The following is a 26059-nucleotide window of genomic DNA, read 5'->3' as shown; positions in this document are numbered from 1 at the left end:
AAACTGCAAAAAATTTGGCAACCTTTTGATTATCATTTTAACAAAAATTGCTTTTCATAGGTCCAAGAACCTGAAGTACAAGTAATAAAAGTTTGTAGCCTTGAACAGTTAAATCTGTATTTACAAGTTCACAGTCAAGAGTTTGTAGTTACAAGGTCAATAGTTTCTAACTACCAAGCCAAATGTGCACAGCATCAGTTTCAAAATTGTTAGATACAAAGATAAAACACCAAGTTCTAGTTCTGTTATTCTTTAGAGTAGATATGTTGCTTTGAATCAAAATCTATTTCAGAGACAGGTTTTATAAGTATCACAGCTAAAAGCCTGTTACCCAAGAGTAAAGAGTTTGCTATTAAAGACAAAGGAAGATAGCTCATGCTAGCACACTGACACAAGCCTGTTGTCTCAGAACCACTAGGACTGTTATTTACTATTCATGTTTGATCAAATCTACAACTGCACTTATTCAGATTTAAAAAATACAACAAAACAATGACAGACCTTCTACCACGGATCCATCTTCTAAATCTGTGACAATGTGTCTTTACATGACGAGCTAAAGTAATAAAAGAATAGACAATTCATCTTTTGACCAGCAAAACATTGTGTTTTACAAAAAATAAGTTGGTACATAATCAAAAAAGTTTATTTCAAACCAGGAACTGAGGCTACTATAAGTAAATATTTAAAAAAGAACAAACAAATGTTGACATTTTTGTTGTCACTGTTTTCAACTTTGTGAAACAAAGAATTATATAGTTAGATTCCTGTAAGTTAGATAAGAAATTTAAAACCTTGTTTATTCATCTGGTTGTATTACACTGGAGAAATATAAAATGTGGTTTAAACACCTGAAATGAAATGTAAAATTAAGTGAATAATAATAATAAAAGAATTTTATGATGCAATGTTAGTTTTATGATTATAATAATGAAGTTAAATTGTCATGAAAATTCATTTTTTGTTATCACACTTAGCTCTTTAGCGAGATATTACGTCACTTTATTTGTATCCACTCATTTAACTCTCAAAGCAAAACAAAATATTCTAAAAAACATCATTTTATACTTAGTAAAGATTCTGATAATTCAAAAAAAGTATAAATGATGAATCTTATCAACAAGTTATCATATATGAATAACAGCATTCTTCTAAACTCTCACGATTTAATGTATTAAAGCAATAACAATAACAAATATGTTCAGAGTAATTAGTAATGACATGGGTGTATAATTACTGAAGTGATATAATATTAAGAAGTGATGAAGATTAACATTTTTTTTTAAGCACAGCATTGGTAAGGAAATGAACATGAAGCCAGAAAAATATAAAACTAATTACCCTAACTAGTTTTGATGTACTATGTTCATCATTTTCAAGATTATATGGTGCACTCAAAATAATTAAGAAAGCAAGGAAACGTTTCAAAACATATTCCATAATGCCTCAAATGAACAATAACTTTTTCAGACCTGCAACTGTTGCTTTAACACCCGATTCTGAATATCTATGAAACAAATGATCAGTAATATTTCAATTAAGATAGATAATTACACTAATCAATTCACCATCTAATTACATAGTAAATAAATGATTTTGAATACCACCCCTAGTGTTTGAAACACATTTACATCAATTAATTAAACATACAATTACATAAGAAATAACCGATTTCTAGCATATCGCACAGTAAGATAACACTTAGCTAAACAGCTGATCCAGCATCTACTTACATATGAAATAGTTTGTTTCTGGCACCATTTGGGGTTCTTCCAATCCCAAGAGAAGGTGGTACTAATAATAATAGAGCATAGACGATTACATTCGAATAAATGTTTTCATTTACTAATGACCATTTACTGTATGATATTAGGCCAATGAATTATAGCAATAGAATCAAAAATGTTTTTCTTATGTTATACAACAATAAACTTTACATGTGCTAAATTCTCGATCTGGGCTTAAAGTGAATAACAATTAAAAAGATAAAAATAATGAATTTAAAAGGTTTGCAAACATTGAAAATCTTATCTAGTCATAAAGCAATAAAAGCAACTAGAACAGATCTTACATGTGAAATTAATTAGAAATAGTATCCTTGGAAAGACAGTTGCCTGTCTTTGCAATAACTGACTATATAAAAAGTTCAGATGATGAATTACAAAATTTGGTAATAATTACAAAAACAAAGAGTAAAAAATACAGTTGTTATAACAAGTCCTTGCAGCTAATTAGTTACTAAATACAGAAACAGTAAATGTACTGTGAAATTTGGTGATAATAATATCTGTTTTCTTCACTACTGTAATAACTTAGTTTAGTTTATGTAAACTCACTTATATCTGCCATTATAATTATGAGTTTAAATATGGAAAAAGGTCTGTACATACTTTCTGTGAAACTATAAAAATGTGGTCGTGTAATTTCACAGCATGAAAGTAAGAAATAACTAAAATTAAGAGCATATAAACACAACTTTGAATAGAAATAAATTGTATCAGTTTATTAACTTTAAAGCACATTACAACTGATGGTATATTAATACAAATAAATGAAACTTTAACACATTACCTTTAGTAATAATACGTTACAATCAGTTACATAAGCAGAATTTCAGATTACTACAATCACACACTAACCATGTTTAGTTAGGCTGGGTTACATACAGTATGTGAATGTGAAACACTTTTAGACTTTACATTTTTCTTAAGTAATTTCATGAGTAATGCACAGCTAATAAATTGGTGAAATGGCTGTAAATATTGTTACTCTGATTACATTAAACAGTCAGATGTCCAATAAAACATAACCAGTTTTGACCAGAATGATAGCAGTTTTTCTTCCATCTCTATGCTCAGAATATACATGATTCACACAGTTAATTTTCCTTCAAAGTTTAGAGGAGTTAATCTAAAGTTAATAGGACAAGATTTTTACAAAATGTACCCCACTTCTGATTTAAGAGAAAATGGTAAGAGATAATTAAATAAATCTAAAAGTTAGTAATATTTTTTGTAAAATTTACATAGTAGTTCCCTGATAATTTTACTTATTGCAAAATGAGCCTCCAGCTGTTACAAGCAAAAGGATTAAGCTTTAATAGTCAAAATTTCATTTTATGACTAGCTTGTCTTAAATAGGGAAGTTCTCATACTAACTTTAGCACTTTATAAAGGGACTTTTTATTAAGATCTTTGAGCCATATATTCACTGGCATACTGCCATTTACTAACTAACAGTTCACCCTTCTTTATCATAACTAGAAAAAAACAACAGTAGTTAGAGTGTAAATGTAATAAATGTGCAAGTTTTACTTCACAAAGAATTGAAATTCTACTTGAAATGTTCTACAAATATTCAAATAAAATTGTCATCTGGAATATTATTCCTCTTTACCTGCTTGTATGCAGTATATGAAAATGTAAGTGGCCCGGCATGGCCAAGCGTGTTAAGGCGTGTGACTTGTAATCTGAGGGTTGCGGGTTTGCATCCCCGTCGCGCCAAACATGCTCGTCCTTTCAGCCGTGGGGGCATTATAATGTGATGGTCAATCCCACTATTCGTTGGTAAAAGAGTAGCCCAAGAGTTGGCAATGGGTGGTGAGGACTAGCTGCCTTCCCTCTAGTCTTACACTGCTAAATTAGGAACGGCTAACACAGATAGCCCTCGAATAGCTTTGTGCGAAATTCCAAAACAAACAAAATGTAAGCATAACTGCTACTGAGTACAACAAGAAAAATGTCCAGTGCAGAATGTATTGTTTGTCTCCAACAGTAGACTTTTAATATTTCTTGAATTCCTCATCATACAAACTTTTATTTTAGCATGAAAGATCTTCATAAACAAAAAATAAACCTATTTATTAAAAAACTATGCCCTCTTCTATTAAGTAGTAGGTTATAGACTGAGAGAATTCTCCATTTTTGACAGTGACTCTTGTTCTTTATTTACATTATTGGTTTTAAGACTAGTTTGTAAAATTAGCAGATGAACACAGACTGACTACAGTTAAGAACTATCAATTTTATTTACTGTCCACAATGTAATTGGTTGAAAAAAAGTGAAGTAGAAAATTCACTGTCAGACTATTATTTCACTGTCTGATAAAATATAAAGAAACAAAATTTTGAAAAACCAAAGTTTGATGTTCTTCAGACAACTAAGTTTCTGTAGAAATCTCAGTTAAGTTTTTATTTTTATTTCTTCACTTCAAATTTGTCTGAAATATTTTCAGGTTTTTAAAATACCTAATCAAAAGAAGCAAGTTTTAATATTATATTACCTAGCTGAAATACCACCCTATGGGTGGCTGTTTGTGCTAGTAATTACTAATTGCAGTATTCATACCTTATTGAAAAACTTTAAAAAACAAACATCTTTTAGAAAAGAATTTTCCTGGGATGTGCTGCATGGGAAAAATGTTTGGATTGCTTGATATAAACCGTAATATTTTTATATACTGAAAGTGGTACCCTTTATTGAAAAAAGCTTTACAAAAATTCCATTTTTTAGCACTATATTTATAAATTATAGAGATAAAAATATAGCCAGTCCTAGTGAAAGTTATGTTCTTGTTGTGAGGAGAGTGCTTATATACATGCTTTGTCTATTATAGTAAGATTAGTGATATTAATTAATGATTTAAAATATCTTTCATTTATAGTTAATCACAAAACTACAAAATGTGTTATCTGTATTGTGCCTACCACAGTTATATAAACTCAGTTCTTAGTGTTATAAGTCTAGACTTATCACTGTGCCACTAAAGGCATATTTAAAATGAACAGTTAAAAAAGAAAATTATTATCTTGAAAATACACAAGTTAAACGTTTTTTTTTGGGGAGGGGAAAGTTTTAAGCAGAATGCTACAACTACAGAACAAAATGAAACTAAAAGCACATATTTCCAATAATCTCTGCTAAAATAAAATAAAGACAAACCTCGCTATTAGTGGAAGTATCAAGTAAGTCCTGTTCTTCAGGAAATGTGTATTCTTTGTAAAGGTTCTGCCTTTCTTGTTTCATTAAGATAGTTTTGTCTAAGCTTTCAAAACTGTGTTGTAGTTTATTTGTCTTCAAGCTAAACATATGCAAAAAAGCAATATAGTTTGGCATACTTAAAATTAACTTTGCACTGCATTAAAATTCAACATGTTTTTAATCAAACATAAATCTAACTTAACTCTTGGCAAATAAAGTACAAAGTAACGACTTTTTATCGAAAAATGTGTTTAATCAACTTTCTAATGGAACACTGTCTTGCTAAAAATAAACCCAAGTACTTCAACAAATCTTTAACAAAAATGAATTCCTCAAAAAGCATATCAAAATTCCAAGTATTTCACAAATTTAAAAGCTTAAAATATTTTTCCAAGATATATTTGAATCATTGATATGTATTTCAATTAATTTTTAGAACTTTCTATTTACATCAGAAAAACATCACAAATGTATAGAGCTGTAACATACATAAAATTGGGCAGGTCCATATAGAAAACCTTAATTTTTAAAAATAGTCTTTATTTTGATTGTTTATACAAAAGTCTAGACTTAGTATCTGGAAATAATAAGGAAAAATCATGACATTATTACTTTTAAATACACTAAGGTTAATTTTTAACAACAGGAATGTGATTTCATTAAACATTTAAAGTTGTTTTTTTTAATAATACAGGAGTTTTTCAAGGATTACATACAAGTGCTGGCATCATGAAAGAGGTAAAAGAAATACAAAATATATTAACAAACATGTGTCATAATGAGGGAATCTTGAAAGCCCAAGATACAAATTAAAAGTTGCCAAGCTTCATTTTAAAATCAAGATATATTTATACAAGGTAGATCTAACAAAATGAAGTAATAAAATGGAAACTTCATTATGGATGAACCTATTCATTAAAATGTTGCTATAGTTTCCATGATTTTCAAGTTTATGTTACTTCTTATTCTTAAATCAGGTGCTAAGATGTTGTACATTTATATATATACTAAATAGTATAATGTAATTTACAGAGAATAAAGTAACACAGGAAATAAAGTTCCTGGTTCACATTATAAACCCTGCTGATTAAATGAGATACAATTTTTAACACTGTTTTCTTTCACTGAGTAACAGTTTGTAGAAAGCCTATGATTCTGAAATATTAGTGTCAATTATTTTATATTTACTTTTACTACAGACTTAAACTTACCTTTGTTGAAGCATGGCATGTTGTGGCTGTTGAGACGGTGATAAAACACACTCAGTCTGGTAAGGTGTGACTGTTGTCTCGTTGGTAATACAAGTGGAATTATTCTAACACAAAGAAAAACAAGTTAAAGGATGTAGAATAAACTGCTATGTATCTCTGAAGTGTTTGTGATAAAACTGTTTTATTTCAGGGTGATACAGAAATCAATTAACAGGCAAGTAATTCAGGTATAAGAAAACAATTGTTAGTGGTATACCATGAAGTGTTGTGGGTTAACCTTATGATAATATCATTGATGTCATTCATGATCACTTCCTTTAAAAATTTCTGTTATTCTATACCATATATGCTGAAAGTCACAGACAAAGTACAGATGATAGCAAATGTTTTAAAACAAATATTACCAAAACTGCAAATGTATCCCTTTCATATAGATAGTCATGTGAAAAAGTTAGGACACCCTATGAAAGCCTGTGTATTTTTATAACATTTTTGGATATATAGATATTTAGTCTCAATTTTAACAATACTGAGAGATTATAAGAATATAACTAAACAAGTAAACCTGAAGAAAATACTTTTCAAGATCTTCTATATATATCATGCTACAAAAATGCATATTCGAACTGAGGAAAAAGGTAGGACACCCCCACATTTATACCCACATAAAATGGCTCAACTCATATACAGGTGTATCACACCAGGTGCACGTGATTAGTAGATCGTTACTCAGCATTGTGAATGGAGCTTGCCCTATTTAAACCTCAGACATTTAGTTTGGTGTGCTCCTGACTGTCGAAGTGAGAGTGAGCACCATGGTGAGAGCAAAAGAGCTGTCTGGGGCCTTCAGAAAGAAAACTGTAGCAGCTTATGAGTCTGGTGAGGGATTTAAAAAGATCTCAAAAGAGTTTGAAATCAGCCATTCCACTGTCCGGAAAATAGTCAACAAGTGGAGGGCTTTCAAAACAACTGCCAACATGCCCAAGTCTGGTCATCCAAGCAAGTTTACCCTGAGAGCAGACTGCAAGATGCTAAAAGAGGTCTCCAAAATCCCTAAAATGTCATTACACGACCTACAGCAGGCTCTGGCTACTGTTGATGTGAAAGTGCATGCCTCTACAATCAGAAAGACACTGCACAAGTGTAACTTGCATGGGAGGTGTGCAAGGAAGAAACCTTTGCTCTCTAAGAGAAACATCAAGGCCAGACTGAAGTTTTCCAGAGAGAATGTAGACAAAGACCAGGACTTCTGGAATAATGTTCTTTGGACAGATGAATCCAAAATTGAATTATTTAGACACCAGAACAGAAGGCATGTTTGGCATAAACCAAATACAGCATTCCAGGAAAAGAACCTCATACCAACTGTGAAGCATGGAGGTGGAAGTGTCATGGTTTGGAGCTGCTTTGCTGCAGCAGGACCTGAACAGCTCAAAATCATAGAATCCACCATGAATTCTACTGTGTATTAGAGGGTGCTTGAGGATCATGTGAGACCATCTGTACGAAAATTAAAGCTGAAGTGGAACTTGACCCTGCAACACGACAACAACCCAAAACACCAGTAAATCCACCAAGGACTGGCTGAAAACTAAGAAATGGAGAGTCATGGAATGGCCGAGTCAAAGCCCAGATCTCAATCCCATTGAGATGCTGTGGGGTGCCTTGAAATGGGCTGTACATGCAAGAAACCCCTCAAACAACTCACAGCTGACAGAATTCTGCATTGTGGAGTGGGGCAAACTTCCTTCAGACCGATGTCGGAGAGCAGTAGATGGCTACAAGAAATGTCTCACTGCAGTTATTTCAGCCAAAGGGGGTAGCTGTTAAGGGGTAGGGTGTCATAACTTTTACCTCAGTTAGAATATGCATTTTTGTAGAATTTCATTTACAGAAGATCTTCAAAAGTCTTTTCTTCAGGTTTAATTGTTTAGTTATATTCCTATAATCCCTCAGTATTGTTAAAATTGAGATTAAATATCTATATATCCAGAAATATTACAAAAATACACAGGCATTCATAGTTGTCCTAACTTTTTCATATGACTGTATATATAGTTGTGTCATAGAAGATTAAAATCCGACTACAGAAAAGGTTATTACCCAAACTTTGAATTGAAGTAAAAGGTCAGAATTTTATATAATCAGGTCAGAGTACCTTTGAAGAGTCTAAAAGATTAAAAATATTAAATTAAAAGCTACATATATAACAAGGCACAAAAGCATCCACTTCCAAATCATGTGAATAATGACAAGTATTTAGATGATGAATAGTTTCATGTGAAGACTGTTATGAACAATTTTATCATGATGCTTTGGCAACTGCATGCTTTATGGTTTCCAGTTTAATGTCATCCTTTATATCAGATAAGATGAAATGTGTTTCAGTGGCTGAGTGCAACAGGTTCATTTACATGTAGACACTGTGAAGACAGATCAAGAACAGCAACCAGTTTTGAAAATGTAGCCACCATATTGTCACTTGTTACATTTGGATAATGCTTTATGTATAACTACTGACTATTTTTCACTGCTTCATAATACCTTTAGGGTGTTTACTTTCATTTATTCCCATAAGTATGGTTAGTAGTTTAGGTTATTTTGATAATTTTTGGCTTAAAGTGTTTTATTTGTAATTGTATACACTTTTGGAACTGACATTTTCTTGGTAATAATGTGCATTAACAGAAGTTTTGAAGGACATCACCTTGCAGTTGGTCTCGAATGACTTTAATGATACCACCACAAGGTGGCCCAAAACACCTCATTCCATAGCATTAGAATTATTTTTTTAAGCCTCTGCATTTTGTAAATAACTTGCTGGTCAATTGATTTCTAAGTCGCATGGTGTAAAGATACTATTAGGCTTAAAATCAACCAGTGAATCTTCAGGAGATGTTTGATACTTTACTTGAAAAAATAAGTTGCAAAGAAAAACAAATTAATTTTGTCAAATTTATTTTAATATGAGAATCTGGAGCCTTTTTAATGATGTAAAATTTTTACCTTTAATTCAACAAAATTTCCTTGATAAGTTTACCTCATATATTTTTAATCAGTAAAATCTTTACCTTTAACTGAATGAAATTTTAAAAGTTTTCAACAAGTTAACACCATACATTTCCAACCCTGATAATCAATGACTTTATATTCTAAAATTTTATCCTCCAAAATTTTAACTGTTAAAACAAATCTAGAGGAAAGTAACAGTAATTCAGCCAAACTTTAAATTAACAACTATAATTATATCTAATGAAACATCTGTCTACAAGAAGTTTTCTACTTCTTTAATAAAAAGAAAAATGACCAGGATTTCAATCCATGTACAAGACATATTTTCTTACTTGAACAGATATAGGGTCTGGGCCAACTGATTCCACCACTTTTCTTTGAGCTAATTCATGTTCTTGAAGTTGATCTGACAAGCTCAGCTTGTGGAATTCAGTTAATTCTCTTTCTTTCCTTTGCAGATCTTGTTGAGTCTGTATCAACTGATACTGCAAGCTATTTTTTTCCTCTAACAGCTAAACAAGAAACAATGATGAAAATTTCTTAAATTTAGTAATGAAAAATATAACATCATCAATATCCTTGTAACTGAATATTTTCTTTGTGGAGGGGAAGAAATCTGTACCAGCAGATAAACAACATAGCATAAAATGAATAAACAATACAGTATAAGATGAGTAAACAATAAACAATACAGTATAAGATGAATAAGTTGTTTTGGAATATTTCTTTTCTTAAATTTAAAATACCCGATACATGTTTTTAATGTGTTTACTAATTAAGTAAATAGAAGTTTTTAAAAATACTTATAAATGGTGGGACTTTATATATTAGAAAATTACTACCAACAACTGCAACTTGAAATACCCACTGCTACCTTAAGGTTAGGTCTATAATATAGATGTTTAAAACTGAAACTGCAATTAAACCAGATAAACATGTTTAAAATTTGACTTTTAGTGACAAGTATAAAAAATTATCTTTAACATTATACCTTATTTAATTTTGAAACTACTTTGGTCACATTGGAACATAAGTTGGTAAACATAGAGATACTATGATGACCAAAAATATTGCAAGGAATATCTAACTAAGAAAAAAAATATAGGAAAAATAATAGGAGATTAAGAAAAAGGGTTATCTATAAAGAAACAAGTTGAAAAATTCTTCAACTATTCTTGATGTGTATCACAAACACCATTCTCATTTTACCGTATCTATAGAGATAATTTCATTATAATGTTCAATTACAAATTTTGTGTTCAATGAAAAAAAATCTTTTCATTACATATTTTATAACAAATTTCATGCTTTGTTGTAGTAAGTGTCTTGAGATTCAGTGTTAGAGAATTATTTCATTATCACAGACTTATTTTTATTAACTTTTAGACTGACTGTTTTACAACTGAATAAGGAAAACTTGAGTGTTTGGAACTGTATTTTAGGGAAAAAACATATACTTGTGAATATTTAATGTTAAAATTTAATTAAAAATATTGTAATAGAGTTTGTTTGTTTGTTTGTTTTGGAATTTCACACAAAGCTACTCGAGGGCTATCTGTGCTAGCCATCACTAATTTAGCAGTGTAAGACTAGAGGGAAGGCAGGTAGTCATCACCACCCACCGCCAACTCTTGGGCTACTCTTTGTACCAACGAATAGTGAGATTGACCGTTACATTATAACGCCCCCACAGCTGGGAGGGCGAGCATGTTTGGTGCGACTCGGGCGCGAACCCGTGACCCTCAGATTACGAAGCGCATGCCTTAACATGCTAGGCCATTGTAATAGAGAATGAAACATTTAATATATGTAGAAACACATACACAGTTTAATTTTTAATCAGACAATATATTTCAATGTAACAGAGATGGGATAAAAACAATCAAAATTAATAACAAAAACAATTCAATTTTATAAACATATAACAGTGACTTTATTCATCAAGTGTTAAAGAAATTAGATAGACTGCTGGCAATGTATTTCAGTTCAAAACTCACACAGTATGTTAGACTGTATTCAATCTTATAATAATTACCAATTACATTGTGGAAGATATAGTTCTTGAGGATAATCTATTTTTCAAAGTACAAAAAAATTGTTCTTGATATTTTCCAGAAAGTTTTGAAGACTTTGCTAAGTTTCATAAATGTACAAAATTCCACTATTTTTAGTTCATTGTGAAATTTTCTCTTTTTTTTGTTTATTGTTTTTAAGTTATTAGCAGTCCTGTACAGGATAGTAAAGATACTGTAAACATCACACCAAGGTTGTTACTTACTTGATTTACTTCAAAACTGAGTGCTTCTGTCTTTAACCCCTGTTGGTGTAGACTCTGCATTGCTTGTTGAAGTTCCTGTTGTAGTTTCTCCTGGGTTTCTAAAGGCTGTTTTTGAGCAAGGCCACCTGTATCTTTTTTCTGTAAATCATGGTTGGTTTCTTGAAGTTGTTTACAAGCTGCTTCTAGATAAGCCTTTTCAGAATATAAAGCTTCATTCTCTCTTCTGGAAGATTCAAGTTCTTGCTGAAGAGTTTGAAATTGCTTTTGGAACACCTCATGGCTAAATTCACCAAAATCTTCTACCAACTTACATGGAGAAGTCTCTTTCTGCTGTAGAGTTTCCTTCTTCCACATGAACTCATTGACAATTAGCTTTAATTCCTTAATCTCAGAATCAAGCTTCTGTTTTTCTTCTGCATTGCTCCAGACTGTCTTGTCAAGCTCATTTCTTACACTGTTTAGCTCATTCAACAGCTGCTTCTGTTCTTTTTGAAGATAAATTACTTTGTTATTTAATTCTTTGTTTCTTCTACACAACTCTTCAGGTTCTTCTGAAGTCTTTTGAACAAATTCTTTATTGACCTCATGAAGTTGATTCTTCTGGATTTCTTTCTCTTTCTGCAGTTTTTCTACTTCAATTTGAATAATATCTGTATCTTCATTTTCAGACATACCCCAGTCAAAGCTAGTTTGAGCTTTTTTTAGGGATTCAAGTTCAATTTGGCTTTTTAAAAGAGCTTCTTCAGCACACTGTTTCATATATAATGCACCATCTGTTTCCTTTTGAAACTCTATTAATCTTTCTTTTAAACTACTGTTTTCCAGTACAGCATCATCAGATTTAGTTTTAAGTTCAACATAATTTGAATACAACTTCTGGTATTTATCCTCCTCTTCTTGCAAAATATTCTCCAAGTTTTTCAACTTTAATGATTCATCATGATATCTTGCCTCTAACTCTCTAAAGGACCTGCAGTGTGTTTCTTTAACTATTCTCAGCTCTTCTTCTAATTTTTGTTTTGAACCTCCTAATTCCTCAAGGACTTGTTGATAAGATTCATTATCAGATAATAACATCTGCTCATGCTCCTTCAGGTTATGTAACTCAAATTGCAAACTTTCTTTCAGTGTCTTTTCCTCCTCAAAATCATCAGAGAGTTTTGAATACTTTGATTCTAAACTTAGACACTTGTTTTGGAGCACATCTTTCTCTTTTTCTAATTTGTCTACTGTGTGGTGCAAATCTTTGTTTTGTTGATTAGATTGTGCAATGTTCTTTTGAAGTATTTCAATGTTTTCACTAATAAATTTTAGTTTTACAGTAAATTCATCATTTATTTCCTGAAGAAGAGTCTTTTCATTTTTCATTTGTTGGAGAGTGTTTTTATGAATATCTAAATCTGTGGCTAATTCCTTTTGGAGCTTACTTATAATGTACTCCTTATTTTTCAGACATTCTTCAATCTTCTTTTCATGAGCTTTTATTTGCATCATATCATGTATCTTAGATGACAGATTCTCTACTTCTTTCTGCAGTTTTTCATTCTTATCTTTAAACTGTTTAAGTTTTGTTAGCATTTTCATGGCTTTAATTTTGGATAACTCTAGCTCACGTTTTAAATTTCTGTTTTCTTTTTTAAAAACATCTATTTCAGGATCAAACACATGAGCTGGTCTATCAGAAGATTCTTGCCATTTCTCTTCTTCAACCTTGATGATAGCTTCATTCTGTTGTTCATTTTGTTGTTTACTTAAATTTACAGCATTTGTATCTTCTCCAGAAAGACAGCTGAATTCTTTTTCTTCTGTTTGTGTTTTCACTTTCTGGATGGAATACTTAAGTTTCTCATAATCAGCATTAACTCTTTTAAGTTGATTTTCTAGTCCTAGAATAACTTCTTGCTTTTCACAAGTGCAAGCAGAACTTTCATCCATTTTTGGTTTTTGAAAAATTAAACTGTTTGTTACTTCCTTGTATAATTTTTCATCTTCCTTAACCATTGATTCTGATTTTTGTTTTTCATCCTCAAGGAACTGTTTTTCACCACAAAGTATTTCAATTTTTTCTTCTAACTCGTGTGGTTTTGCTTCAGTTTTATTTAGTAGAAATTCTTTTGTTTCTACGGTTTGGTGGAGAATTACATTTTCCATTTCTTGCTCTTGCAGATTATCTTTGTGTTCCTTAAGATCTTGTTTTTCATTACTGAGTCCATCCACCACAGATTGTTGTTTTTTTTTCTCTGATAATAAATTGTCTACCTGAACTTCCTGTGATTCAGCTTCTTTTGATAATGTTTGAAAGCTTTCAATTTGCTGCTTCAGTTCTTGATTTGATATAAGAAGTTTATTTATTTCTTCTTTATATTGCAACTCATTATTTTCCTTCTGGAAAGTACTTTTCATTTCCTCCATTTCTAAAGACAAACCATCTTGGTCTTTGCTCAGTGATTCAATTTCTTTCTTGGCTTGCTTCAGTGCTTTTCTAAGATCTTCTGTTTCATTGTTTACTTCAAATTCTTTGACAGTTCTTTCATCAAGTTTGCACTTCATAAACTTTAATTCATTTTCAAGAGCATGATTCATATCCTGAAAAGATAACAGTGTTTCACATTTTTGTTCCAGCCTCTGTTTCTCAATGATAAGATCATTTGCAACTGTTTGATACTGTAAAACATTTTCTCCTAAAGAACATATTTGCAGTTGCTGCACTTTTGTCAGTTCTTTTTCTTTCTGAATTTCATTCTTAGCACATTCTATCTCAGCTTTAATTTTTTTCATACAATTTTCTTGGTGATGATTTTTTTCTAGTTGGTTTGACAACTGGTCTTCCAGATCCCTGATGGTATTCTCCTGACCACTGAGAATCTTTTTTAAATCTCCATTTGATTTTTCAGAACATTCCAGACTGTTTTGAGCATCTTGAAGTTCAAACTCCAGATTTTCCATCTTTGAATGAAGAATATTTATTTCTTCATCTTTGCTTTCTATTTTTTTAAGATTTTCTTCATGCTTCAAGTTCAGTTCATTGTAATCTTCCTCTTTTTCAGCCAAAGTAGCAGAAAGTGTCCTCGCTTCAGCTGAAATGGAACTAATCTCAGAATTTACAGTAACAAGCCTTTCAGATAAATTGGAAATTTCATTATCTTTATCTACTATGCTATTTCCAAGGTTTTCCGATTCTCTTCTGTAAACATTTAATGATTCATTGGTTTCCTTTAATTTATTTTGCAGCTCAACTAGCTCATCATTTATACTTTTTATTTTCTCATCCTTTTTTTTCGCATACTGATGAGCATCTTCTAGTTCTTGGTTTTTATTAAGAACTTGAATTTGTAGCTCTTGAATCTGATTATGACAAGACTCTAATTCTAAAGATAATTTTAGTGTATGCTCACTCAAGTCATACTGTAATACACGTATATGTTCATTTTTTTGTTGCATATTAATTTCCATTTCTTCATATTTAGCCTTGAGATTGTTCAATTCATCCTTCTGTTTTTTGTTAAGGTGTTCAAATGATCTCAGTTCATCTTCATAATTTTGAATCTGTTCATAAAGCTGTTGTTTTTCATCTTGAATTTTATGAATGGCCAGCTCAAGCTCACTTTTTTCTTCAGTTAGTTGCTGATGATTGGAATTCAACAGAAAGTTTTCATTCTGAGTGGCTAGCATTCTATTTTTAACTTCCTCTAACTGCTGATGAGTTGTAGTTAGTTCCACTTCTGACTTCCCTAATACTATTTCCATTTCTGCAACCTTTTCTTCTAAATTTAATCTTTTATTTTCCAACTCTCTTGTTTTATTTAATGCTTCTGAATTTTCATATTGCAGGTCATTAACTGAATTCTCTAAAACTGATATAGTCTTTTGTGCTTCTTGTAAAAGTGTTTGGATTGATTTTTTTTCAGAAACTTCTTTTTCTAAAGCTGTCAAAACATTTGATTTTTCACTTCCTTCTGTTTTCAACTTTTCTGTCACTGATTTGATATCTTCTTCCAACTGATGAACATTATTTTGAAGTTCTATATTAAGATTTTTTGTTTGTTGCACTTCTAACTTGTAAGCCTCTTCTTTTTCATTAAACTTTTCAGTTAAATCATGATACTTGGATTCAAAAAGTTGAAGCCTTTCAATTTGTTTTTTATCAACAGCACTGTAATGTTCTTTTTCTTCCAGCTGTTTATTCAAATCACAAATAATTTTAAAATTATCTTCATCTTTTTGTTCCAGAGCAGCAACCTGCTCATCATAATTTTTTATGACAGTCTTAATTTCACTCTGCATGTCTTCTTTTCTGAGGTACAAAGCATTAAGTTCTTGTTGTAAGTTTTCCACTTTGAGCTGTAGCTGATTGTTTGAGTCACTCAATTGTTTTGTATAAGCTTCACCTTTTGAAAACTCAGATTCCAGCTTTTCTTTAGTAGATAATTCTAAGTTCAGTCTTTTAACTTCCTGTTCAAGAGAATTTTTAACTTCATTAGATTCTTGCAAATCTATTGATAATTGATCAATAGATACTTTCATCTCATTTGTCCTTTCTTGTAGTAATGCATTTTCTTTAAACAACACTTCATGTCTCTCTTCATGTTCCTTAAGCTGCTCCCAAGTTTTTCTTCACATTTTTGGTATTTTTCAAATTCTTCCTTAATGCACTTAGATTCTGACTTAGCATCTTGAAGCTGTTTGTTTAAAATTTGAAGTTCAACTTTAAGATTTTCTATTTCTGTCAATTTTTCCTGCAACTCTGCACATCTTGCATCACATTTTGTCTGTAGCTGTTGCTCTATCTCATCTTTCGAAACTCGGTTTTCTTCAACAGAAGATTCTAAACATTGGAGATCTTTTGATGACTTCTGTAAAGAATGTTGAAGTGTTTGAACTTCATTCTTTAACTGCTCTATGTTGTTTTGCAATGCTGATTCTTTTTCTAAAACTAACATTTTTTGTTTTTTTTCAGTTAAAACTTCCTCAGATAACTTTTCTATTTCTGACTTCAACTGAAGGTTTTCTTGTTCAGTATTTTGAATGGTTGTTTGTAGTATATTAAAAGAATAACTTTTCTCCTGAATCTCATTCTCCAAAATTTTTTTATCATGCTTTAAACTCTCTACTACTTTATGTTTTTCTTTTTGATATTGTGATAGTTCACTAACTTCTAGTTCTTTTAATTCTAGACATTTTTTCAGCTCTTCTATCATAGTCTCTTTTTCCTGAATACTTTCTTTTAAACATATAATTTCACAATTTTTTGTTTGTAACCTAGCTTCAGTTTCTTCTTGTATCTTTAAATCCAAAGCTGCTTGCAGTTCTTGCTCAGCTTTCTGTAATTTTGAGTATTGCTTATTATAATCTTCCTGAATTTCACAATTCTTTTGTAGAACCTCATGATATTTGTTTGTCAAAGAACTCAACTTTGAAGCATCAGCTTCATTTGATGACTTCAATTCAACAATATGATCTTGGAGACAGTTCACCTGTTCTTGTAATTGTGTTAAAGAAAAATTGAGATCTAGATTATTTTCCTTGAGTGAGCTATTTTCCTTGGAACATATTTCTAGCTGCTGTTTCAATGATTTAACTGCCTCCTCATTACTTCTCTTTAGATATATAATTTCTTGATTCTTTGCTTCAATGTCATTTTGTAATTTTTCAAGCTTTTCATTTAATGAAGCAAGATGTGAATCAGACTTATTAATCTCATCTTCCAAGTTTTCGGTATACTTACAGTTTTCTTTCATCATCTGCTTCAGCTCTTGAATTTTATCATTACTTTTACAAAGTTCATAAGCTAAGGAACTTTTCTCGCTACTCAATTGAACATTTTCTTCTTTATATTTTTCTACTGTGAACTCATAATCCTGCAACTGGTCTACATTATGTTTGGTCTTATTTTCATATTCTCTTGTGATTTCATTTATTTTATCATCCTTAGATTTTACAGCATCAACAAAATCAGCAAGTTGACTTTGTAAATAACATATGTCTCTTTCCAGATTTTGTATTCTTCTTTTGTTATTTTCAATTTCCAGTTCATAATCTTTCACTTTAATTGCCTTTTCTAGTTTGGAATCCTCCATTTGTTTTTGGTAGGATTCAATACTTTTATCTTTCTCTTCTAATTGTTTTTGAATCTGAGAAACTTCAGTTTCTAAATTCCATATCTGTTCCATGAGGGATGAAACTTTGGAATCAGTTTTCTTGCCTTCAGATGAATACAATTCCTGCAACATTTCATGATCTTTCTTTACTTGACAAAGTTGATGAGTAAGTTCTGAACACAACTGATTTTTAGTATGAATTTCACATTCAAAAAATTTTATTTTTGCATCTTTATTTTCTAATTCTATTTCAAAATTTTCTAAAAGCTCATTCTGTTTTTCAACCTTAGCTGTCATTTCTGAAAGTTTATCATCTTGTTCTTCTTGTTTGGTTAATAAAACTTGGATCTCCATTTTCTTTTCTTTTAGTTCTTCTAATAGCTTGTCAATCATGTCCTCCTTTTTGATGATTCTAAATGAAGCTGATCAGTTTTCATATCTTTTTCATTCAGCTCTGTCTTCAGCTGGTCTTTTTCTGTTTTAAAACATTCTTCTTCTTGTGACTGTTGAACCAGTAAATCCGATTTTTGATATTCAAGAGAAGCCTTCCTTGTTTTCAATATATCCACTTCATTTTCCATCCCAGTCAATACTTCTTGAACTTCAGTCCATTTATAGTCAGCTTCATTAATGCTTTGAAATCCACATTTGGGTGAAAACTCTGACAGCTGAGTTGAGCTTTCATCAAGTTCTTTTCTCAGGTCAAGATGAGTATCCTTATTTTCTCTCTGTGAATTCTGTGATATTTCTAACTCATGTAAAGTATCTGAAATCTGCTGTTTTGCAAGATTAAGTTCCATTAATGTAGCATCCAGTTTTTCTTGTAGACTTTCCTTCTCCTCTAGGATAGTCTTGTGATGATTTAATAGTTCATTCATTTCTTTTTTTGTGGCTTCCAAATCTTTCTCTAGATCTGGAATTTTTCCTCTGTGAAGTTCAGTAGAATTCTTTAATTCCTCAAGTTCTACTTGTGCTCTATTTCGATCTTTTTCCAAATCTAAAATAAACTGCTTTTGATCTTCTACCTGTTCCAATAGGTTATTAACCTTTTCTTTTAGTTGATGGATTGTTTGGTCACCATCTGAAGAAAAATGTGTGCATATATATATAGAATGTATGTTAAAATATTCAATGTAGTTTTCATTCAGACTGCTACAGGAACACATCATGAAATGCTATATTTACATTCACTTTCAGAGATAGTTGATCATAGGTAATAAAGACATGAAGGTACATTGGCAAGGGATTTAAATTACCTAAACAAATACAGTACTATGTAAAAGTGTTAAGACAAGAAACTAATCTGTCATTCTTTCTACCTTACGAGGCTAATTATTCCATACCATTACAGCATCTAAATTTCAACATTATTGTAATGCCTCACTGATTCCAGTGGAAAAATGAATGAGCCATGGTGAAAATATTTATCATTCTTTAGAATTTCCATATACTTGCACCAAGGATACATCATAACAGTTCCACTAGAATGTACAAATTGATTAAATTTCAGACCATAAATAGCTGACACGGTACCCCATGCAGTGTCTTAACAACATAAAAAGAAGTCAGCAATCAGCTGGCATATGCTACAACCAAAAAAACAGAGAATCATCAGTAGAGCATAGTTTGCACAAAAGCTTTATGCAATGCTGGTTGAACTCTCCACAAATTGCTGCAGAGTTGAAATGTTCCCCAAACATTGTCAAATAAACCCTAGATCTTAAGATGTAAATAAATTTTGTTTTTTTTGTCTTTGAATTTCACACAAAGCTACATGAAGGCTATCTCTACACTAGCTGTCCCTAATTTAGCAGTGTAAGACTAGAGGGAAGGCAACTAGTCATCACCACCAACTCTTGAACTACTCTTTTACCAATGAACAGTGGGATTGACTGTTACATTATAATACCCCAATGGCTGAAAGGGCAAACAGATTAAAAGTCTGAGAACCCTAACCACTTGGCAAAGCTTGGCGTATGTAAACAGAAAGGAAGAGGTGGAACACCTAAACTCAATGTTGTGTCTTCATTTATGTAGCCTACAGAACTGAAGAAACACTGTTACTGATCTCAAGCATGACATAAATAACCATGTATCAGATAATAGAAAAATGTCCACACCTACAGTATCAAGAAAACTCAATGAGAATAGAATATTTGGTCTTGTAACAGTTAAAAAAACATTTACTTTGATCTCCAAATGATGATTAAGAAAAGGTGTTATGGACAGATGAGTCCAAGTTTGAAATATCTGGTTCAAAATGTAGGTTGTATGTTCAGCAAAAGAAACATGAAAAGTACTTACCTGAATGCATACCACCTACTGTAAAGCATAGAGAAGGCAGTATGATGATTTGGGGATGTATTTCTACTGAGGCAACAGGAGATATTTGTGAAAGAGATGGAATAATGAACCAGTACAAATACTATCTGATAATGATCCATCATGTTATACCCAGTGGTTTATTTATTATGGGTAAAGGATTCTACTTCCTAGAACATAACACAAACAATCATCCAACCTATACAGAAATTACTCAACTAAGAAAGAAGCTACTAGAGTCATGAAATTGATGCAATGGCCCCCACAAAGCCTCAGTCTCAACCAAATTAAGCAGATCTGGGATTTCACAGATCAAAAACTTCACAAATCAAAAGTTACTTCTAAAGAAACTTTATGGGAGTATATTAGAGACACTTACGGTAAAATCCAAAAGGACACTTTGATTAAATATGTTGCAACAATGCCTGAAGACTGTCTGCTACTATCAAAACAAAAGAGGGACATACACACAAAATATTAAACATTTGTGAACTTAAACACTTCCACTGCATTTCTGTTGTACTAAATACAAAAATTAAAAATCTTTTGATGTTTCACTTGTGATTTGCCTTTCATTGTTCTTTGAAAGTAGCTTGAAATGTAGGCTCTTGTTTTATCCTAACACTTTTGCACTGTACTATACATACTTAAAATAATTAGACAGTAACTTTTAAAATATTGGTAAGGTGATAATACACACATACAAATACAAAACAAAACATATGTTACAAAAAATTTTTAAACATTCACAATATTCTATTTCTACAGACAAATAAGCCAAACTATCATATGCCAAAAATTCAAGATTTGGCTTGATAAGTATGCAAGGTCAGAAAGAATATAATACAAACATCATGAAGCTACTATCAGAAAGAACAGGAAAGAATAAATTTTTTTAAACATACACAAATGTATTCATATCATTATAAAAAGAAGAGAGTGCCATAGTCAAAATAACAAACACTGAAAAAAAACAATTAATACTACATTTGTTTGTAAATTTATTAAAACTAATTATATTCTTGGTGCCTTACTCTGTTTAATTACCATGAGAGAAACCTCATATGGGTAATATTACTTTTATCATTTCTTACAATAATTTAAGTGTTACATTTACTACATAAACAACATATTACATATTTTACAGGTTTTTTGCCTTTATTATAAGTGAAGGAATTTTTTTCTAAAACTTCTCTTCCTGTCACATGGAATATTAGAAAGGAAATATTCCATAATACTGTTTCAGTGGAAAGAAAAGCACATATGAAAGAATTTTATTTAATCATTAGGATTAACTAAGACTGATTTTACAGGTCATCTGAAATAATATTAGAAACAAACAGGAACTAATAAGATTTTAATAAAGAGAAAAGGAACTTTGATACAAATTAAAAGAAACTCATATGTATACGAATAAGCCATAATGTTTAAAGGAACACTAGAAAAAACATTTCAATAAATATTACACTACGGTACAAGTTATACAAGAAGCTGTTGATTTGTCATGGACGTAATCTTAGGTAATGAGCCTATAAAATCTTAAAAATTTTTAAGTCTCATTTATTAAAGTTAAAAAAGAAAATAAATAAAATAAATATTCAATCTCACAAACCTGCAAGGTAACTTCAATTTTACTACATACACAATTAAAGTTTAGCAAAAAGAAATTGACCACTTTTTAAACTATAAAAGTCTTAATGAAATAATCAACATTTAAATAATGTACAATTACTAATAAAATTAAGGGAGTTGAATTTCAGATCCCAACCTGTCTTCTGTTCTTCAATCTCCCTTACTTTTGTTTCCAAAGCTGCTTTTTCTAGCTTTAAAACCTCCAAGGATGATTCAAGTTCAGTTACTTTACTTTCCTTTCCTTGAGAAAACTTAATTGTCTGTTCCTGTATATAAATTTTAGAGACAAAGGTTTGTTAATAACTTTTAATTACCTTTCCACATGTAACTTTCATGCAATAATTTTAAAGATAAATTCATTTAAAACTTATTTTCTTTTTAATTTGATTGATTAATTACATAAAAACTTATAGCTAAAGAAAATTTATATATTTTATTATATGGTGGCAAAGTGGTATTGTTTGATAATGCAACAATATTTATTACATTTCTATGTAACAACTTAAGCTAATAATAATTGTTATACTTTAGTTTCTTAGCAACTAAGTAATGAAATGTTGTTTAAATTATTTTCTTGTTACTTAAACTCTTAATTCATTTATGTATATCAGCTAACTAATTATAAAAATTAAGGATAGAAAATTATGAAACCCAGTGATGTATTCCAATATAACAAGTTCCTCTTTGTTAAAGACATTTCACCACGAGAAATAAATGGAAAAAGTGTTTTTATACTGACTTGTATATTTTAAATGAGGTAAAATTTAATTAATATGAACATTACTTTATATTAGTTTCCATAGTGGCTTATTCAAAGAGTTATATAACTTTAAATCTCAATTGTTTCTTACCAATACATTTAATTAAAAAGTTTAGTACCTTAATTAATACAAATCATAATGAGTTAGTGATAATTAACACTTTCCTGGCCTGGAAATGTATTTCTGATAACTACTCTTTATTTGTACACCATTAGCCTTGAACAAACTGTTATCTAAATTCACATGTTCAGCATTATGTCATTATGTGACAAAAGCCCTCCATTAATAAGAGGCTGACACAGCCTCCATAAGCAGTAAATCCCTATGTGGCTGCACTGATGATAATTTCATTTTTATACGAGACAAAAACAACAATGGAAATGGTTTTATGAATAGTTGCAGATGTATCCATTGGAAATACATTTTTAGACTGTTAAGTTATTAGAAAATAACTCCCCTCTCCACACAGGAATGTTAGAATCTCAAGATGAAATGATGGAGTGTGTGGTGCAAAATCCTTAAAACCTAACTGAGCTTACTTCAAAAAGTGCCTGAATGGAAAATTAATGGAGTGCAACACCTGATGGCTGTAGCTCCATATAGTGTGCACACCAAGAGCCAACTTCATCAGATTGCACAGCAAATGGTCTGAACATTTTCCATTATCCTTGCTCAATACAAATTTTGGTAAATAAACATACCATGGAGGCAATGCTAGCCACCAAGCAGGATTCCATTAATGTAAAGTGGGAGCTTAAAAAAAAACTGTACTTATCTCTCTCAAAGACAGTGAAGAAAAGCAACCAGAGAGAGTTGAAATCCCACAGAAAATAAATCAGTTAGATGAGAAAGTTAGTGAAAGACAAACTTGTAAGGATTTGTCCATATGCCAGCCTGAAGAATCTCAACTAAGGGCCAGCAAACATGAAATGCAAGAAAGTAAGACAGGAGACAAATTAGATGTGAAGAAATGTTAAATAGGCTGCAAGCATCAACATCCAGGGAAACATATGTCAACCAGAAAAGTTGACAGACCCATCCAGTGAGAGCAGGAGAGACAGATCTTTGAAAGAAGAGGGTATAAAAGGTAGAAACAGACAAGAACAGTGATCTCGAAAAGAACAAGTTCATGACAAAAACACCAAACATCCTGAAAATACACAGGAGTCAATCTGGAATTAAACTGTCACAGAGGTATAAGTGTGAAAGTATGGTCACCTCTTCAAGCAACAGAAGTTTGAGGAAGGAAAGACCAGTTCTGGTAGAAGAGAATAAAGTGCAGTGAAAGAGTGCAAAAAGCATCAGTAACATAGATGTACAAATGACAGTAGACGAGGAAATGTGTTTTAAGAGAAAGTTAGTACAAAGAACAAATAACCAATGGGTCACTTATGAAAACAGAGTAAGCTATAATACGGTCTCAATCACCCAGGGGAATTAGTGAGTTCAGCAAAGAAGGAAGGGATTTGTGAGGCTGAAGCATTACAGATGGGATATTAGGTAGAGGAGAGGAGATCTGGATGCCAAGCAAACCAAGACTGAGAAACCCAAAAAGGTGTTACTAATAGGATCCAACAAGGAATGTCATGTAACAAGGCAAGTACTAAAAAAAAAAATACAAAAAGGAGAATACACATATAGAAAAAGGTAAGACTTGTTATGACTGGGAGAATCAAGAACCAGAGCTAAAGAGAAACAGTGGAGAAGAAAAGATGAAGCTTGGAGTTCAGAAGGGTAGCAAAGGCATGTAGGAGAAACGTGCCTAACTGAGAGCAGACCCAATTCAAGACCTAGAGATGAAGAGACCACTCTGTGAGCAGAATAAAACCCAGTTGAGGGAAGCAGTCCACCTCAAGATTCATCAATACCTGTACATAAAAAGCAAAACTATGAGTCCAATGCAAATCCTTCCAGAATAGTAGGTCTAAAACTTGAAAGCAAAAGATTCTGGAATAGTTGCACCCTTGACATTTAATAAAAGAAACAATTATGAAATTGTCAGAGTGGACTATGACCAACTGATCCAAGAGAACGGCATAAAATGGGCAAATACTAGAAATCACATTGTCATTCAGAGATGTGCCCCAAGTTGAGATGGATGCACTGGCAAAGAAACAGATATCTAGCCTGGGGGAATGGTAAGGCACAGGTAGCCACCACTAAAACTCTATTCAGAATTGTGGAACAACCAGAAAGTGGTTGAGATATAACAGGGAGGTTACCAGATGTCAGTCACTGGTCTCCTTGGAGACCACGAAATGAAGAGACTAAACACTAAGAGAACAGTTGGAAAGAACCTGAAAAATACCCATCATCTGAAAGAAAACTGAGACCAATGGTAAATAGAGAGAGAGAGAGAGAGATACAGGTACCCGACTCCTTAGGATAGTCACCAACAAGAATGGTGACAAATGAAATTGTGAGTAGTGGAAGGACATGAAAAAAAGGAAAGGGCTGAAAGATAGAATTGGAAGAGTAGGGGAAGATAGAATCAGATGAACAAAAATCAAAGAGCAAAGCAAGAAAAACAAGGGAGGATAATGAGGACTGATACTTTAGAATAACTTTCAAGCAAAACAGGAACATTACTGAAGACTTCTGGGGAAAGAAAGGGAGCCACATGAAGAACAAAAGAAAAGAGAAAGAAGGTGCACATCAATACAGAAAGCATCGAGATCCAACAAGAGAGGAACTAAGTAAGGAGGGTCAAAACAGAAGAAATATTTTTCCAATACTGAGAATGTATTATATATAGAAGGCAGCAAAAAATATTTCTCATGCATGATACAAGCTTTCTGCCTCCCCTCCATTGGAAATGACACATTCCAATGCATTTCTCATGTAAATTATCATATGACAACTCTCAACCAATGAGAATGCCACATACTCTCACTCTGAATGTGACTTCCTTTATTCAATTCCACCAGACTATCACTTCAAATTTTGACAGAAACTGGAAGCACCAGTATTCAGTTGGGAAGAAAGGTAGGAAGTGTGAGATGAGGAAAGTACCCATCAAAAATACATATTTGGTTTTGGAAAATAGTAACTTTTGATATGCTACATTACCTCCACTAAAAGCTGGAATCCACAATGAATAGGTGAAGAGACCAAAATGAGGAAAGAAAAGAAGCACCTTTTGAAAGTGTCTGAAAGACACAACTTGAAATAAGAGTCAGATTCAAAGATCTGATGCAGGAGACAGCACTACATCTGAATCAGATATAATTTTTGCTCATTGAAAAACATGTGGTATATATGGGTGGGAAAACAGTAGTACATCCTAGGAATGCAGGTAAAAGAACAACAGAAGTGCCCACAGGTGCAGAGTGGTTAGGAGCAATGAACTGCATTTGACAAGCCAACTACATACAAAACCCATGCCACTAGGAACCAAAATCCATGTAGGGTAAAATGAGAATTATACTGTCTTCACCTCAAATTCAAGAAACTGTAGGGGATCTCACCCCCCCAAACTCCAGAATAGAACATATGTTAAGAACAGAACATGATATATCTATCTGGCAACTTCACATCCAGTACTGAAAAAAGAAGAAAAATAGAGAAATCAACTCCCTCAACAGAGAAACTGATCAGAGAGAGAGAGACAGAAGAACTAAACAAGAACAGCAGAGGTTAATGTACCATATTGCAAAAAATTGAGTGATAGTATAGACTTGTTTGAGAAAGAAAAGAAAAAAAAAACACTAATATTCTGCAATGAAGGAAAGCTAACAATCCTAAGAATTTGTTGAGGGAGTAAAT

General features: G+C 31.7%; 1 protein-coding gene across 1 annotated transcript in view; it reads right to left on the bottom strand.

Moving 5' to 3' along the window:
* The window catches only part of LOC143257820 (uncharacterized), a 50926-nt gene that overhangs the window by 1579 nt on the left and 23288 nt on the right, over positions 1-26059 (bottom strand). Inside the window, exons 12-20 of the mRNA XM_076516847.1 lie at positions 21670-21799; positions 17972-18660; positions 16147-17762; positions 11482-16093; positions 9536-9715; positions 6192-6295; positions 4942-5080; positions 1734-1794; positions 502-556 (exon numbers count right to left, since the gene is read on the bottom strand). Coding sequence (XP_076372962.1) covers positions 502-556; positions 1734-1794; positions 4942-5080; positions 6192-6295; positions 9536-9715; positions 11482-16093; positions 16147-17762; positions 17972-18660; positions 21670-21799 — 7586 coding nt within the window. The remainder of the gene's footprint in view (positions 1-501; positions 557-1733; positions 1795-4941; positions 5081-6191; positions 6296-9535; positions 9716-11481; positions 16094-16146; positions 17763-17971; positions 18661-21669; positions 21800-26059) is intronic.

The sequence above is a fragment of the Tachypleus tridentatus genome, chromosome 7, assembly GCF_004210375.1.
Source record: "Tachypleus tridentatus isolate NWPU-2018 chromosome 7, ASM421037v1, whole genome shotgun sequence".
Taxonomy (NCBI): Eukaryota; Metazoa; Arthropoda; class Merostomata; order Xiphosura; family Limulidae; genus Tachypleus; species Tachypleus tridentatus.
The sequence above is the reverse complement of the archived record's forward strand: the minus strand, read 5'-3'. Positions and strand labels throughout refer to the sequence as shown.